General features: G+C 39.7%; 1 protein-coding gene and 1 pseudogene across 1 annotated transcript in view; both read left to right on the forward strand.

Moving 5' to 3' along the window:
• The window catches only part of TTC18 (tetratricopeptide repeat domain 18), a 146,918-nt gene that overhangs the window by 115,478 nt on the left and 13,348 nt on the right, over positions 1 to 18,092 (forward strand). Inside the window, exons 16-19 of the mRNA XM_006887566.1 lie at positions 4,329 to 4,454; positions 12,734 to 12,867; positions 12,998 to 13,113; positions 13,303 to 13,509. Of these exons, the coding sequence (XP_006887628.1) occupies positions 4,329 to 4,454; positions 12,734 to 12,867; positions 12,998 to 13,113; positions 13,303 to 13,509 (583 nt within the window). The remainder of the gene's footprint in view (positions 1 to 4,328; positions 4,455 to 12,733; positions 12,868 to 12,997; positions 13,114 to 13,302; positions 13,510 to 18,092) is intronic.
• Positions 10,577 to 12,162, forward strand: LOC102876456 (annotated as a pseudogene).

Below are 18,092 nucleotides of genomic sequence, written 5' to 3' on the forward strand. Positions count from 1 at the left end.
ATAATGTCCTCCAGGGTCACCCATTTTGTATAATATTTCATGAGTTCCTTGTTTTTCAGTGCTGCATAATATTCCATTATGTGAATATACCACATTTTCTCTATCCATTCATTTTTGACAGGCATTTAGGTTGCTTCCATCTCTTTGCTATTGAGAACAACACAGCAACAAACATGGGTGTCTATAAATCTATTATGGTGGCAGTTTTTGTTTCTTTTAGGGTATTTTCTCAGTAATGCAATTGCTGGATCAAATGATATTTCTATTTGCAACTTTTTGAGAAAGCCATACTGCCTTCGAGAGCGGTTGTACCACTAACACTCCCATTAACAGTGAATATATGTTCCAATTTCTCCTTAACCTCTCCAGCATTTGGTACTGGTAAAGTGACAGACACATAGATCAATGGAATAGAATTGAGACCCCAGAAATCAGCTCATCAGGTCAACTGACTTTTTTTAATATAATTTTTTTTTTTACAGAGGTTTTGGATTTCCATTCATTCATTGCCGCAATTTTCTCCCTGCCTACCCCTCCCCACCAGCTCGCTTCCCCCTCTGAAGAGAGGGAAAAAAATCCTTCATTAGTATATAATTCCCACGTCCCTTAATGCTTTCAATAAAGCTTAGCTTTATTCCTTCTGCACAATTGATTCTTGTCATATGGTAACTTATGAAATGGCTGAGCATCAACCAATTATTTTTGGTACAGTGACTAGAAATTCTTTCATTCTTCCTGAGAACTTCCTAGATCACTCAATAATTTGTCCATAGAGTCCTTCACTATTGCAACTTAAGGCTTGAATTTTTCTTCCATTTTCTTATTTTGAGAAATGTTGAGTGTGTTTTTTTCCTTTTGGTTTCTTTACTCCAGATCCATGCACATTTTATTATAATACTTTGTCTTCTCAAGCCACTCTTTGAAATCTTCTGTTCAATTCTCTTATGCTTATTCTTTTACATCAGATGATGAGGATGGTACAAGATAGGGGAGGATTGAGATCAGCTTTTTGTTTTAATTTATTTTATTTTATTTTTAATAATTTTAATGAACATTTACAGAGAATTTGGATATCCATTCATTCATTGCTGCACTTCTCTACCCACCTAGACCTCTCCCCCTGCCCCCGAGATCAGCTTTTTATAGGTGACTAAAAGTGTACTCTACTCAAAGCAACAGTAACAACAAGTGCATGAGAAGAATAAGAATGCCCATGATTTCAGTGTTTCAGATGAAAGTAGCATGAGGAGGTAATTACAATGTCTGGACTGAGATTTAGGACCTATTGGAAGTGAAAGTCTTATTGAGGTTAGCAATTTGAGAGTCCCGGTTATCATGAAGGTAGCATAGGATTGGACAGTGTTAGTTCTGTTATACCTAAAGTTGTCATGAATTGGAGGAACAATAACTAGTCAAGATTTTGAGCCCTTTCAAGTGAACAGGTGATTTCCTTCAGATCACCCACATCTGATCACAGTTTTGAGAGAGGTCGGCCTCTGTCCTAGTTTCTGACCTAGGAGATTACTGATACCAGACCTGCTTTCCCATCAGAGTGTACAGCCCATAACTTTTATTTTGTTTTCGGATTTTCCTCCTACCTTTCTAGCAATTTCTGAAATGTCTTTTTTGTAGGTTTTAGTAAAAAACCTCTGTATTCCACTCAGTATAGATCTGGCTTCCGAAATCTTGCCCTTAATTTTCTCTGCTCTTGATGTTTGAAGACCTTGACTGGTGTGTGCCAGCCTCTCTCATGCCATTACACCTAAACAATGGGATTGTTTGTTGTGCACACTATAGACACTGAAGGAAGCTGTTTGGGATCAGAGATGACCTGCCTCAGGGCACTGGCTGCCCTACAGGTTGAAGAGAGAAGTTTCATCCTGTCCAGTTGCCTGTGACTCATAGCGACCCAATGTACAATAATTCTGAACTCTGCCTTATCTTTGAAAGACCTAACCCCATTTCTCCAGTCACTATGTCAATCCATCTCATTCTGGGTCTTCTTTTTCTGCACTGTCCCTCCACCCTTCTGAGCATGTTTTTCTCCAAGGACTGGTCTCTCCTGGCTATGTGCCAAAGTATGTGAAATGAAGCTTCAAAATCCTTGCCTCTAGGGAGCAGCTTGGTTACACCCTCTCCAGGACAGACCTGTTTGTTATCCTGGCAGTCCATGATATGTTCAATACTCTTTTCCAGCACCACAACTCAAAGGCATCCTTAGTCTTTGCTTACCTCTCTGATGCGTAGCAAGCAACTGCAAAGACCATGGCCTGTTATCAAGTGCACCTTAGTCTCCAGACTGAGAATTTCCTAGCAAATAGTCTTTTGATTTTCTGACTGATGATGCCAAGTGTGTTGGTGGTGGACCCAGATAAACTGAAGTTGTTAACAATATCAATCTTGTCTCCATCTATCATGATGCTGCCAATCAGCCCAGCGGTAAGAATCTTTGTTTTCTTGATGTTGAGCTTCAATCCATATTGCAGGTTACAGTCTTTGACCTTCTATAGCAAATGCCTTATGTTCTCCTCAGTTTTAACAAACAAGGTTGTGTCGTATGCATAATGGAGGTTATTGATGAGTCTTCCACCAATCCTGATGCTACATTCCTCCTCATGAATTCCACTCTTCCATGTGATCTGTTCAGCCTATAGATTAAAAAGGTATGGAGATAAGATATATCCCTGACACACACCTTTCCTGATTCTATGCATGCAGTATTTCCCTGCTCTGTTCTGACTACCGCTTCCTGGTCGAAGTTTAGGTTTCTCATGAACATAATTAAGTGTTCTGGAATTCCCATTCTCTTTAATATTAGCCACAATTACTTGTGACCCACACTGTCAAATGCCTTTGCACAGTCATTGAAACACAGATAGACATTCTTCTGATGCTCTTTACTTTTGGCCAAGATCCACCTGACATTGGCTATGATGTTCCTAGTGCCACAGCCTCTTCTCAACCCAGCTTACACATTTGGCAGTTCTCTGCTGATGTACTGTTCCAGTCATCTTTGGATAATTTTAGCAGGATCCTGCTTGCCTGTGATATCAGTGATTTTATTTTATAATTTCCACACTCTGTCAGGGCACTTTTTTTTTGAAATGGGAATAAATATGGATCTCTTCCAGTCTGTTGTCCAGGTAGTTGTCCTCTATATTTCTCAGCATAACCTGGTGAGTGCATCCATAGCAGTATCTGTTTGCTGAAATATGTCAATTGGTATTCAGTCAATTCCTGGAGCCTTGTTTTTTGACAATTCCTTCAGAGCATCTTGAACTTCCTCCTTCATCACTGTAGCCTTTTGATCATCCATCTTGGTCTTGTCTTCCTCCTCTGTCTTTTTAATGCATTTTTGCATTCTTCCTGGATGATATTCTTGATGTCCTCCAACAGCTTATGTGATTTATGCTCATTCAAAGCCTCAAACCTATTCCTGAGATTGTCTTTAAATTCTGATGACATAGACTCAAGAGCAAACTTTGGTTCTTATGAATTGGATTGTATTTTCTTTGGCTTCAGTTTGAACTTGCATGTGAGTAGTTGATGTTCTGTTCTACAATCTCTCCTAATATTTACAGCTAATACTGAGCTTCTTCAGTAATTTTTCCCACTGATGTAATCAATCTGATTCCTGTGTAGACCATGAGGTGAAGCCCATGTGTATAGTTGCTGTTTACATTTCTTACAAAAGTTATTTGGAATTAATAGGTCATTGATTGTACACAATTCTGTCATTCTATCTCCAGCCTCATTTCTGTCACTGCGTCCATGCTTTCCAACTATTGATCCTTCTTCCCTGTACCCATTTTTTGCATTCCAATCACCCTTTATTATCAAGGTATCTTGTTTGCATGCTCAATTGATTTTTTACTGCAAAAGTTGGTAGAAGTCATCTGTTTCCTCCTCTTTGGACCTGTTTGTTGGCACATATATTTGAATGGTAGTGGTATTAACAGGTCTTCCTTGTATGCTTATAGATACTATCCTGTCACTCACAACACTGTATTTCAAGTTGGCACTAGAAATGGTCTTTTTAACTGTAAACACAACCCCATTTTTCCTCACCTTTTCATTTCCAGCATAGGAGATCGTAGGATAATCAGATTCAAAATGTGCCATGCCAACCCTTTTCATTTCTCTAGTAAATGTTTTTTAAATAAAAATTAAAACAATAGGAAAGTAAAAAAAAAAAAGCAAAAAAAACCAAACCCTGTAAGAAATCTCTATAATTTTAGATCCTATGACTGTAGATCCTTATATATGGTTTATTATCATCAGCTGTAGTTTCTCTATTTTGTTTGTCTAATATTGTTGATGTTGATAAGGTCATGCCAGACAATACCCAAGGGCCTATTTCAACCACTTATACGAACAGTGAACAGCTCCGACTCTTCGCCTATGAAGCCCAAGTCAATGAGAATTTTGAAATGGCAACAACATATTATGAAGAGGTAATTTAACATTGTCTAGTGATGATTGTTACTATTGCAACATGGGTATAGGAAATAGTAGTTATTCACTATTTGAAATAAAACTTGATTGGTGAAATGGTAGATGTCTACATAAAAAACACAGATAGGATCTGTGTATAAACTCACACAAATATGATCATTTGCTTTTTGACAACATGTAAAATAAATTTTGTGATAAAAGAGTACTCTTTAAACAAATGGTGTTAGAATAATTGATGTTGGTCACCCATATGGGAAAAAATAATTAATGACAACTTAAACCTCAAATTTTATGCAAAAGTTAACTAGAAATGGGTCATAGGTCTAAATTTAAAACATAGAAATAAAATTTAGAACTAATCAGGAAAAAAATCCTTGTTACCTGTGATTAAGCAGAATTCTTAGATATAACAAGTACATTACCCATAAAAGAAAAAAAAATAAATAAATGGGACTTCATAGACATTAAAAACTTTTGCTTATTTAAAGACACTGTAGGGAGAAATAAAGTAAAGCTACAAACTAGGAAAAACATTTGTGTTTTATATATATATATATATAATTTCTTATTGTATAACATAGAGTTGGAACCATCCCATAACTGACCCCCCCGACACACACATATATAAACCAGGATGTATCATTTCAACAATAAGAATACAAACAACCTACTTAAAAATGGTAAAAAATTTGTATAGATAACTGACCAAATAATGTGTTTAGTGCCTTTGTTCTAACTCCTAGTTCTGTGTGTAGTGTTTATGGTCTTAAAAGATTGCAAGCGGGTATCTAAAGGACAGTTGGTCTCTATTAGAACAATAGAGGAAGGAGAAGAGTCGCAAAAGGATATGAAATGTTAGCTAATTGCATCCACAGATGGCCACCTTCTTTGCAATGAAACCAGAACAGAATTGTCCCCAGATGCCATTACTGAACATTTTCTAAAGATTCTGAAGAAGAGTCTGGGTGAAAGAGGGGAGCAATGCAGAACAAAATTACAAATTACAAATTCTCATTTACTCCAGGCTTCCCGGAGCCACGAAGTTTGCCTGAATAACCCCTGAAACTCTTCCCTGAAGGGATTGCCATGAGATGATTTGAAACTGTAAACCAAAAACCCCTAAAGTCAACTTAAAACCAAACCCAAAGCAGTTTAATTATTGAAAAGGTCCATTATGCGCATTAAGCTTTTTTGTTTTTAACTTTTTGTTGTGCTTTAAATACAAGTTTTTAGAGAAAAGTGGTTTTCCGTTCAGTCATTCGTGCCCATTTTTTTATGACATTAATCACAGTCCCTATATTGTAACACCACATATTCCACTTCCGTTTCTGGTGTCAACGGAGGGAAAAGACAGAGATGAGGACACACAGGAACGGAGGATAGGTCAAAAAGTGTGAAGGCAGGGGACTAACAGCTTGAAGAACTGAAGCTCCTATGCTAGGCCTTTCAGTGGTTTTGTTGAGAATCACCAGGGAGTAAATAAAGAAAAATCACCAGGAAGTAAACAACAAAAAAGGATCATGGGGAAGTAAATCACAAAGAACAAAAGACCTGAACACTTGTGTAACTTTCATCGTTTCTCCAAGTTCATAGAGTTTCCAGAGGCAAGCCATTTCAGAAGTGGATGCCACTCCTGCTTCCAAGCTTGTTTTAATTGGGAAGCTCCATGAAACACTGTCCACCATGGGTAACCATGATCACATTTGACACATCGGTGTCACAGTGTTTAGCATCATGGCAACCACGAGTTATCTCTATATAGCAAATGGACTGATGAGGACGAGTGCTATACCACTTAGAAGAAATCTCAGGAGGGAGGGATCAGTAAATACAAACTAAGAATTATGAAAACACTACAACAAGATAAATAACCCAATTGAAAAATGAGCACAGGATATGAACAGACACTTCACCAAAGAAGACATTCAGATGGCAAACAAACACATGAAGAAATGTTCAAAATCCCTAGCTCTAATAGAGATGCAAATCAAAACAGCTGTGCGATATCATCTCACCCCAGTAACAATAGCAAAATTTGACAGAACAGCAAACAACAAATGCTGGCGAGGTTGTGGAGAGACTGGAACCCTTATTCACTGTTGGTGGGAGTGTAAAATGGTGCAATCACTATGGAAGGCTGTATTGCGCTTTCTCAAAAAGTTGCAAAGAGAAATACATTTGACCCAGCAATTCCACTATTAGAAGTATACCCTAAAGAAACCAGAACTGCCACCCAAGCAGATATATGCACACCCATGCTTATTGTGGGTTTTTTCACAATAGCAAAGAGATGGACACAACCCAAGTGCCCATCAACAAACGAATGGATAGAGAAGCTCTGGTATAGTCACACAATGGAATACTATGCTGCTTTGAAAAACAAGGAACTCATCAAATATTATGCAAAATGTATGACCCTGGAGGACATTATGCTGAGTGAAAGATCTCAGTCACAAAAAGACAAATATTGCATAGTGCCACTGTTGTAAAAGGGTCTGACATTGGGGTTGAAGGAAGACAGAGAGGGAGGAGAGGAATGATGTATTATGGATTGAAACAGATGAGGGAGAAAACCGTTTAAAAGGGATATATAATTGGGTATTATTGTCATGACAGGAGTCCAGAATGAAGGCTGCACAGTAGAGTGGACTTGGGGGGATGAATTGCATAACAGTGAAAGAGTTTTTCTTTTACTTTTGAAGGAGAAGAGTGAATTGGGGGGAGGGGGTGGGCAGGGAGAAAAGTGCAACAATGAATGATTGGAAACTCTAAGTCTCTGTAAACTTTCATTAAAATTAATTTTAAAAAAGAAAAGAGGGGGGGAGAATTATTAAAACACCCAAGGTCTGCCTTGTACTTAACCTCTTGAAGCCCAAGATCTGCCTTGGTGCTACAGGGGGAATTCTAGCTTATATATACACCTCTTTCATTTCCTGATGCAGCATTTAGTTAAATATTAGTATTAAATTTGATATTTGGCTTTCTACGAAGATGGCGCCGAAAGCGAAGAAGGAAGCCCCTGCCCCTCCCAAAACTGAAGCCAAAGCAAGCAAAGGCATTGAAGGCCAAGAAGGCAGTCCTGAAGGGCGTCCACAGCCAAAAAAAAAAAGAAGATCCGCACTTCACCCACGTTCCAGCGGCCTAAGACGCTGAGACTCTGACGGCAGCCCAAATACCCCCAGAAGAGCGCTCCCAGGAGAAACAAGCTTGATCACTATGACATCATCAAATTTCCCCTGACCACTGAGTCAGCTATGAAGAAGATAGAAGATAACAACACACTTGTGTTCACTGTGGATGTCAAGGCCAATAAGCACCAAATTAAACAAGCTGTAAAGAAGCTCTATGACATTGATGTGGCTAAGGTCAACACTTTGATTAGGCCTGATGGAGAGAAGAAGGCCTATGTTCGACTTGCTTCTGATTATGATGCTTTGAATGTTGCCAACAAAATTGGGATCATCAAAACTGAGTCCAGTGGGCTAATTATAAATGTAATAAATTTTTCTCACAAAAAAAAATTGATATTTGGCCACCCACTCTTTTCTAATTCTCATTTCCATTCATCCATCTACCCTATATGTTCCTGCTTTCTAAGCTTTATCCTGGGGAATGCTGCCCTTTTGTGTGATTGAGTGTTTCACGGAGTGAGCATCTCCCAGTGTTACTGTTCACTCTGTAAGTCTGTCTGCAGTTTGGCTGAGAGTTTGCCACAGGGTGATGAACTAGTTCCTGACTTGATGGGTAGGTTGACAAAGAGCATTAATCCCAGGTTCCACCAGCCTCTATTAGTAGAGTAAGCCTGGCCATTTTTATGATTTTGAGTTTTGTTCATATTTTTTCTCCCACTATGTCCAAGACTTTGTGCTCTGATCATTTTTAGAGTGGTCAGCAGTGGGAACTAGCTGACCACTGACATCCAGCTTTCTTTCAAGAACTTCCTGAGATAAAAGTGACAACAGCAACTTGAAAAATTAGATGGAAAACTTTAGGTACCATTGAATCCACTATAACTATGAAATCTTAGGGAGGAGAGAATTTGTGTTAATGAAGGGAGGAACAGGTCAGAAAATCAAACTGATTATACAACTCTAAAATATCATTAATGTCACTAAATAGTACATGGAGAAATTGTTGTACTGGTATAAATTTTGCTGTATAAATTCAGCAACAACAACAACAAAATAAATACAATTTTATCTAAAAAAAGAATTTCAACATTTTACTCAGGATGGCAAACAACACACAAATAATCAGCTTGTCTAAATGATACAGCTGACCTTGACACTTGACCTCTACTAACTATACAAGGGCGATGAAGCTCCACCAACATAGAAACAGTAGAAAGCTGATTCCTAAAAGGTCCCATGGTGCTTCTTTTACTTCTGTCAATTTTAACACCAATTGCTCCTCCTACTGCTCTTATTTTTGTTACTGTTGTTGATATGTACTATCACAAGCCTTGCACCTTCATTAATTACTCAGACATATTACAAAAGCCAATTACAGTTTGATTCATTAATTCATAGCAATAATTGATTACAACTTATCTACATTGCAATTCATAAACTCATAACAATGTATTGATTCACTAATTCATGTTGTTGTTGTTTGTTGTTATGTGCCGTCGAGTCGCCTGCGACTCATAGCGACCCTATGTACAACAGCCCTAAACTCCGCTCTGTCCTGTGCCAGTCGCACTGTCTCTGACACTCCCATCCCAATTATCCCAGTCACTGAATCAATCCACCTCATAGAGGGCCTTCCTCTCCTGCGCCATCCCTCCACCCTCCCAAGCATGATGTCCCTCTCTAAGGACCGGTCTCTCCTCACAACATGTCCAAAGTATGTTAGACGGAGCCTCAGAATCCTTGCCTCCAAGGAGCCACCTGGTTTAACCCTTTCCAGAGCAAATCTGTTTGTTTTCCTAGCAGTCCATGGTATTCTCAATACTCTTCTCCAGCACCACAGCTCAAAGGCATCAATTCTCCTTCTATCCTCCTTAGTCATTGTCCAACTCTCTGATGCATAACAGGTGATTGCGAAGACCATGGCCTGTATCAGACACACCTTAGTCTCCAAAGAGATACCGTTGCTCTTCAGCACTTTGGAGAGGTCCCTAACAGCAGACTTTCCCATGGCAATGTGCCTTTTCATTTCCTGGCTGCTGGTGCCAAGACTGTTGACTATGGAGCCAAGCAAACTAAAGCTGTGTACAATCTCAATCTCTTCACCATCCATCCTGATGCTGCCAATTTGTCCAGTGGTGAGAATCTTTGTCTTCTTGACATTGAGCCTCAATCCATATTGGAGGCTGCAGTCCTTGACACTCTGCAGCAGGCGCTTCAGGTCCTCTTCAGTTTCAGCAAGCAGGGTTGTGTCATCCACATAATGCCGATTGTTGATAAATTGTCCGCCAATCTTGACCCCACATTTCTCCTCATACAGCCCAGCCTCCCGGATAATCTGTTCTGCATATAGGTTGAAAAGGTATGGAGATAGGATGCATCCCTGGTGTACGCCCTTCCCAATTTTGAACCATGCAGTGTTCCCTTGCTCTGTTCTGACGACTGCCTCCTGGTCCAAGTATAAGTTTCGCATTAGAACGATCAAGTGTTCTGGGATTTCCATTTATCTACATTGCAATTCATTGATTCATAGTAAGTGTCAAACACCAGTTGCAATTTATTTACATTGCAACTCATAAATTCATAACAAATATAATTTAAAGGATAATGGGGAACCTTCACCCCTGAGAGCCCATCTTGTCTCCTTCTTTGACCTCTCATGGCCACTGGTGTGGTCAGGGTCCTCGGTTAAGCAGCTCACAGCCACCAGTGCAATCAGGGTCTTCAGCTCTGAAAAGAGCCTTTGGGTCTTCAGTGTTCAGCTCATTGTCTGGCAGAAGTGAAGTTTTTGTTGAGTTCTCAGGGTATATGTACTTTTGGGTTTGGATGTTATATTGTATCCAATCAATAACATTTAGAATAACAACATTCAAACTTTGGGTTTTACCAATTATATTAAGTTTCAAAACAAGTTGTATGACCAATCACATTAGTCCTAAAGCAAAATGACTTTGACCAATCATGTTCTATACCAGTTATGTTCCCTTGGCAACATGGCCTTAACAAATCACATTCCCTTGTTAGAGGTATACACATGTTGTGGCCAGTGGGGCCTGTTTGGGCATATCAAACTGTTTAGCATATTTTTCACAAATATTTCTAACATATAAAAAAGCTAATTCCTACACATTTCTTATTTCTAATATATAACAGAAAATTCCTAACATATTTCGTATTCTTTTTTTAAATTTTTTAGGAAAATGTTTAAATTTTATTACTGTGTGTGTGTGTGTACTGTAAAATCAGATCTGGGTGGTACAGGAGGAGATTGTCCCCTCCTTCTCCAGCAGAGCATCTTGTGGATTGAACTGCATACCTCTGTGATTGCAGTGCAGCTTCTTGCCACAGGCCACCAGAGCTCCCTTATTTCATATTCTTAAACTTAAGCCAATATATTTTCACAGCAAACTTATAATACTTTCCTATATCTAAACCATTCATATAAGTTTATAATATGTTCCACAGCAAACTTAACGATGTTTTACAGCAGACATGATAATTTCTAGAATACGTTTCACAGCAAATTTATTGTGGCAGTAAATCACACAGGGGCTGGATTGTTCATCTTTCTCTCTGCAGCAGCTGGTGGGTTCACACTGAATGCTTTTGGGAAGGTAGCACAAGTCCTTACCATCAAGTGATCAGAGCCCCCGGCTCTCCTACTGGTGTTATTAGGTGCTGTTGAGTTGAGCTGACCCTGAAACCTGCTGTCCTCATCCCCTCTGACACACTAGAGCCCGTTGGTCAAGTCGGTTTGCCAATTTGTTGCCATGGCCACGCAGACAATAGACACATTTATGGGGTTTGATAGAGAAATAATAGGTTACAACTCAAGTCAGAAATACTTAAGCAATACTTAATCCTTAACCAAGTCGGAACTACTTAATACAGTTCTTCAAGCGTCGAGCCGTGGCGGCGTTGGTGTCGCCAGCAGTGCCAGCCTCTGACGGTGGGAGATGGAAGACTACTTTGGCCTCCATTTTCGGCAATGAGAAAGACAAAGTCAACTGTTCGTTTTCTTTCAAAATTGGAGCACGGCGTCATGGAGACAGACGCTCTCAGCTGCAAAATAAATCCACCGTGATCCAGACCATTGCCCTCTTGACCGTTTGCCGTAACCCTCAGCCCTCTTCCCAGTCGGTTTGCACTGTGCGGGGAGCGAGGGGGAGATGCAGGAACGCGAGGAGGACATTGCTGAGCAAATTTTCACAGAAATGGAGGAAAAGTACGGAGACATCGAAGAGATGAACGTCTGTAATAACCATCTTGGAGACCATCTAGTCGGAAATGGCTACATCAAGTTGCGGCGTGAAGAAGGCGCGGGAAAGGCTGTGATTAAATAGCCGCTGGTTTAAGGGACAACCGATTCATGCAGAGCTCTCCCCTGTGACTGTTGCTGCCAGTATGAAACGGGAGCGTGTACTCGAGGAGGCTTTTGCAACTTCATGCATTTGAAGCCCATTTCTAGAGAATTGCATCGGGAGTTGTATGGTCTCGATCCCGGGGGAGGAGGCGGAGGAGGCGATCCCGAGATCGGGAGAGATCTGGACGACTTGGAGCCATGCCATTTTCACCGTAGGTCTGCTAGAAAGTGTTGTAGTTGATTGACAAAACCAGCTCTTAATGGGGAATAAAAAAAAAAAAAAAAAAAAACCAAACCACAAAGATGGGTTTCCGAATAAAATTTGTAGTGATAGTTTAAAAAAAAAAAAAAACAAAACACTTCTTCAACCAGGATGGCTTCTTCTAAGCAGAACCAAGAGATATGTGTTGGAAAAGGTGCAGCCAGAGTGCTCCATCGATGCATGAATACTTTGGGAATGTTGGTGGAAGAAGCTTTTTCTTAGAAAGGAACATCATGCTTGGAAAGGTGGAGGGTCAACGAAAGAGAGGAAGATCCTCCAAGAGAGAGATTGACCCAGTGACTGCATATGTGGCCTCAAGTGTATCATAGATGATGAGAATGGTGCAGGACAGGACAGGATAGGATTCTTCCTAAGGTCACTGTGAGTCACATTTGACTTGATCATACCTAACAACAACATTTTCAAAAAGTTACAATATTTATGAACTGCTTAATGCATGATGTTATAGACATTAAAAGTATGACTTAATTTTATAATAACACTCTTTATGCTTTCCTGGCCTAGAGGTTGGTCCGTGAACCCCAGAAGTTGGAGCACTGGTTGGACTTTGGTGCCTTCTACCTTCTGATTGAGGACAATGTCAAAGCACAGGAGTGTTTTCGGAAAGCCCTTTCTCTCAACAAGAGACACATCTGCAGGTATGGATGGAAAGGAGATGAGGAATGAATGGGAATAGGTGCTTCTCCATAAAATTGCCTTGGTTCCATGAGTAGGGTGGAATCATGTTGGTAACAGGGGTTTTTTTTGTTGTGTTTTTTTTTTTCTCAGCCTGCTGCTCTGTGGTGTCCTGGCTGTCCTGAGGGAGAGCTATGAGGAAGCAGACATTTTTTTTGAAGATGCAACTACCTTGGAGCCAACCAACGTTGTGGCCTGGACTTTACTTGGTATAGTATTTTCCTGTTATCTGGATTATTTACTTTTGTAAGGTTCTCTTTTTCTTTTGGTTATTTAATACCTCATCATGTCATTCTTGTGCAAAGTTCAAATGGGAGAGAAACAAATGAAATGTGATTCCTTAATGTGTGATTGTAGAAAATGCTCCATATTTATTTCAGCCAACTTTCTTTCTTCAGGTTTGTACTATGAAATTAAAAACAATGATATTCGAAAGGAAATGGCATTTCATGAGGCCTTCAAACAGCTGCAAAATCGAATAATGAAGGAGAACACAGGAACTCTAGAGTTCCTTGAAGAGGGAAGGAAGACAGAACCTAGCTTCGCCCCTTGGGGGCTCACAAATGCATCCTCAGCAACAGCAATCAAGGCAGAAGCACCAGCTGGTAGGGCCACAGAGACCATGAGTGTCTATTGGGGGGCTGCTGGCCTCATAAATATTCCTCACACAACACACTGCTGAGGCCATTGTGACTCAGGGAAGCCCAGAGGCAGAATGCAACCCTGCCCAGGCCTGCACCATCCTCACAACTGGTGCTGTGTGTGAGCTCATTGTTGGAGCCCCTGTGTCCTTTCATCGTGCTGTGGGTCTTTCTCATTTTCACTGATCCTCTGCTTTATCATCCCTTCTCTACGGACTGGGACCTACTGACACTGTGTCCAAAGCCCATGAGAAGAGGTTTTACTTTCCTTTCTTGCAGAGAGCATTCTGGCTAAACTTCCAGAGCAGATTTCATCATTCTAGCTATCCTCTCTATATTTAATATACTAGCAACCTAATTCAAATACATCAGTTCATTTTGTTTCTTAATAAGTCCAACTTTTGCATGCAGATGAGGTGATTTAAAATACCAGCTAGGGGCAGGTGCACCTGAGCCCTCAAGGTGACAGTGTTGTCTTTTTATATTTAAAAAAGAGGCCTTTTGGAGCAGATTTCCCCAATGCAGAACATCACTTGATTTTTGATTGCTATTTCCACAGGTGCTGATTGTGGATCTAAGTAAAAACAAATCTTTCACTTCAGTCTTTTTTCTCATTTATCATGGTGTTTCTTATTTATCCAGTTAAGATCATTTCGGTTTTCTTTATACTGAAGTGTAAGCCATATTTATTGAAGGATGTGGTCTTTGTTCTTCATCAGTAAGTGCTCCAAGGCCTCTTCAATTTTAATAAGCCAGATTGTGTCATGTGCATAACAGGTTGTTTATAAGTCTTTGTCTAATACTAATACTACATGCATCATACACTCATCAGACTAAGCAGTCAGTGAATGCTTATAAAATGAGTGATTATGTGCAGTTTTTAGTTGTTTCAGGATTACTAGGGGGGGAAAATCTGCAATGTTAGCCTAAAAGTTGGCTTTTTTTAGCCATTCCAGTCTAGCTACCTTAACTGCAGACACATGGTCTTGCAAATCACCAACACCTGTGATGAGAGAGCAAGAGCTTCCCACACTGGATAGCAGGACTTGTGGCAGCAGGACTAGAGACGAGGAAGACTCGAGGAGACAGGAACAAGACCCTGTTGAGAGCAAGATTGGTGAGATCCTGGTGATGGTTGTGGAGAGACTGTGGCAGTGCTGTTTGAGAAACTGTGGCAAGATGTGACCTGAGGCTTATTGCATCTGTACTGTTAATAGTTTTGCTGTTCTTTCCAATGCTTAAAGGAGAAGCTGACTTTTAACTGCTCTAAGTCAAACCGTGCTGGATGGTTTGGATTTGATGGCTGAACAGAAACCAGAGCATGGATTAATTCAGGAATTATGCTTTGAGACTGTTTGGCTAAAACTTGGATTTGCATTTGGTGATATTCTTTGCCTCCCCCACTTTCCCACTTAATAGACCCTATTCTCAGTACTACAACTGTGAATCTGTGAGTAATAGCGAATAAACTAACCTCTTGCAGCTGCTGTGGCTCTAGAGGCAGGTACCATGGGCCTGGGCCGTGGGATCTTTATCTGCTTTCTGCTCTTGGGAAGTGAGGGGTTATGCTGTTCTCACTCCCTCTGGCCCTTTTAGAGATGCCTTGTGGCCCTAGGTACCATTTTCTGCTTTCTGGGCAGAATCCTTACTCCTCAATATGTCTTTATTTGTTTAGGTGGGACCTGTCATTTTCTTCTACTATTTTTAAATCTTGAAAATTTTTTGTCCCTGTGTCATTCCAGCAAATCTCTTGTCTTTTCCAGCATATATAACTATATATTAAAGTGCAACATTTCCCTTTTTTTTCTATTCTTCATTTCTACTCTCCTTCCACTTTGTTGTTCTTATGTGCCAGTAAGTCGCCTGCAACTCATATCTGCCCTATGTATGATAGCTCTGAACTCTGCCCTATCCTGAGCCAGTCTCACTGACTCCGACTCATCTACTCTCATTTCCCCAATTACTATATCAGTACATCTCATCCAGGGTCTTCCTCTCCTGGGCTGTCCCTCCACCATTCCAAAACATAATGTCCTTGTCCAAGGACTGGTTCCTCCTGTCAATGCGCCCATAGTATGTGAGACAGAGCTTCAAAACCCTTGTCTCTAAGGAGAAACTTGGTTTTGCCCTCTCCAAACAGACCTATTTGTTCTCTTGGCGATCCATGGTATGTTCAATATTCTTCTCCAACACCACAACTCAAAGGCATCAATAGTTCTCTGTCATTCTTAGTCATTGTCCACCTCTCTGATGTATAGCAAGTAATTGCGAAGACCATGACTTAGATCAGGTACGCCTTAGTTTCTAGACTGACAGTGTTGCTTCTCAGTACTCTGGAGAATTCCCTGACAGCAGATGTTTCCAGTGAAAATCTTGTTTTGATTTCCTGACTGCTGGTGCTAAGAGTGTTGTTTGTGGAGCTGAACAAGCTGTAATGTTAACAACCTATGTCTACATAATATAGATTGTTGATGAGTCTTCCTCCAATCCTGATGCCACATTATTTCTCATATATTTTCATTAGTTTTGTTTCTTGCATATGTGCATTCTTATTTCATGTATATACATTTTTAACGGCTTTACTGAGTATAATTAACATTCAGCAAGCTGTAAGTACTTAACATGCATTTTTAAAACCTTTTTATACAATTTTTATTTTATGCTGGCTTACTTAAAATGTTCATATACATTGTTTTCCAACTTTTGACATGTTTATACACCCTTAAAAACATTATTGTCATTTTCAAGATAATGAACATATCTATATCTAAATTTACTGTATTGAAAGAGTTTACACCACAGAAATCAGCAAACACCTCAAGTAAGGCTCCACACACAAACTAGAGAGCCAGTTTTTATTTTAAATTTTTTTAGTCTAAGTTTACAAAGTATAAACTTTGGATTTTTCATCCAATCATTCATACACATCTTATTTTATAACATTAATGATAATATCTATATTATATACTTAAATAATAGCTATATAATAGCTTGCCTCCGGAAACACTATGAATGTGGAGAAACGAAAGTTATATGAGTGTTCAGGTGTTTCATTCATAGAGTTGCTATGAGTTGTCTACAACTCAACAGACTTAACAACAACTTGTGGATAAAAAGTTACGCTACCAAGCCAAAGGTGGATGATTATAATCTGTGGCCCTCAGTCCTGGTTTTGTTTTTGGTCAAAAATTCTTCTAAGTGGCGTAGCACTAGTCTGTCCATTTGCTGTACAGAGGTAAATTGTGGTTGCTATGATGCTAAACACTGTGACACTGATGTGTCAAATACAATATTAGTTACCCATGGATACCCATGGTGGACAGTGTTTGGTGGAGCTTCCTGATTAAAACAAGCTTGGAAGCAGGAGTGGCATCCACTTTCAAAATATCTTGCCTCGAGAAACTATGAACTTGGAGAAACAATGAAAGTTATACAAGTGTTCAAGTTTTCTGTTCTACAACTCGACGGCACTTAACAACAACATAATAATACCTATATAATAATTATACTTTTCCCACTTCCTGGCTATAATTCTCATTTCCATAAATCCTTCTACTCTATCCTTTCCTGGTTTCAAGGCAGGGCTTTATTCTTGAGTTGATGCTGCTATTTTGACCTTATATGATTGGTTATTCTATGGAGTAAGTACCTCCCTGGTGTTATTGTTACTTTATAGGCTAATTATATCACTTTCAAGACTAAGATGCCCCAGATCCATGTCATGGTATTAACAGTTGTTTCCCATGCATCTCAAAGTTTGACAATGAATAAAGAAGACCAAAGAACAATCAATACCTTTGAATTGTTGCATTGGTGAAGAGTACTGAATATCCCATGAGTGGCAGAAGAACAACCAAATCTATCTTAGAGGAAGAGCAACTAGGGGATGTCCTAGAAACAAGGATAGTGAGACTTCATGTTATATATCTGGGCATTTTAGCAACAGGAGCCAGTCCTTGGAAAAAGACACAATGCTGAGAAAGGTCATCATAAGAGAGGACAACCTTCAATGTGATAGACACAGTGACTATATCCATGACCTTGAGTATGGTGCAGGATAAGGCAAAGTTCAAATCTGTGTTCACAGGGTTGCTGTGAGTCATAGGTGACTGAATGCCACATAAAAACAATAACATTATTTGGCTGAAAGTAAGTTTTTATTCCAGGTTCAAATGGTGGTTTAAGACCAGACTTGGAGTTTACACCAGTCTATCAAACCAAAGGGTCCATTTTCATACGTTTACCAGCTCACTGCTAGAAGATAGGAATGTTTCCAGTATTTGGAAATTAGACAATATCATTCTAAGTAACCTTTTGGTTAAAGAAGGAAATACAAAGTCATTTGAGCTGGATGATAACGAAAACACAGCATGTAGAAATTTATGAGAGGAGCTAAGTCTATGAGGAGAAATGTGGGGTCAAGATTGGTGGACGATTTATCAACAATCTGCATTATGCGGATGCCACAACCCTGCTTGCTGAAACTGAAGAGGACCTGAAGCGCCTGCTGCAGAGTGTCAAGGACTGCAGCCTCCAATATGGATTGA

The sequence above is a fragment of the Elephantulus edwardii genome, unplaced genomic scaffold, assembly GCF_000299155.1.
Source record: "Elephantulus edwardii isolate Elephantulus edwardi_28Jun2011 unplaced genomic scaffold, EleEdw1.0 scaffold00058, whole genome shotgun sequence".
Taxonomy (NCBI): domain Eukaryota; kingdom Metazoa; phylum Chordata; class Mammalia; order Macroscelidea; family Macroscelididae; genus Elephantulus; species Elephantulus edwardii.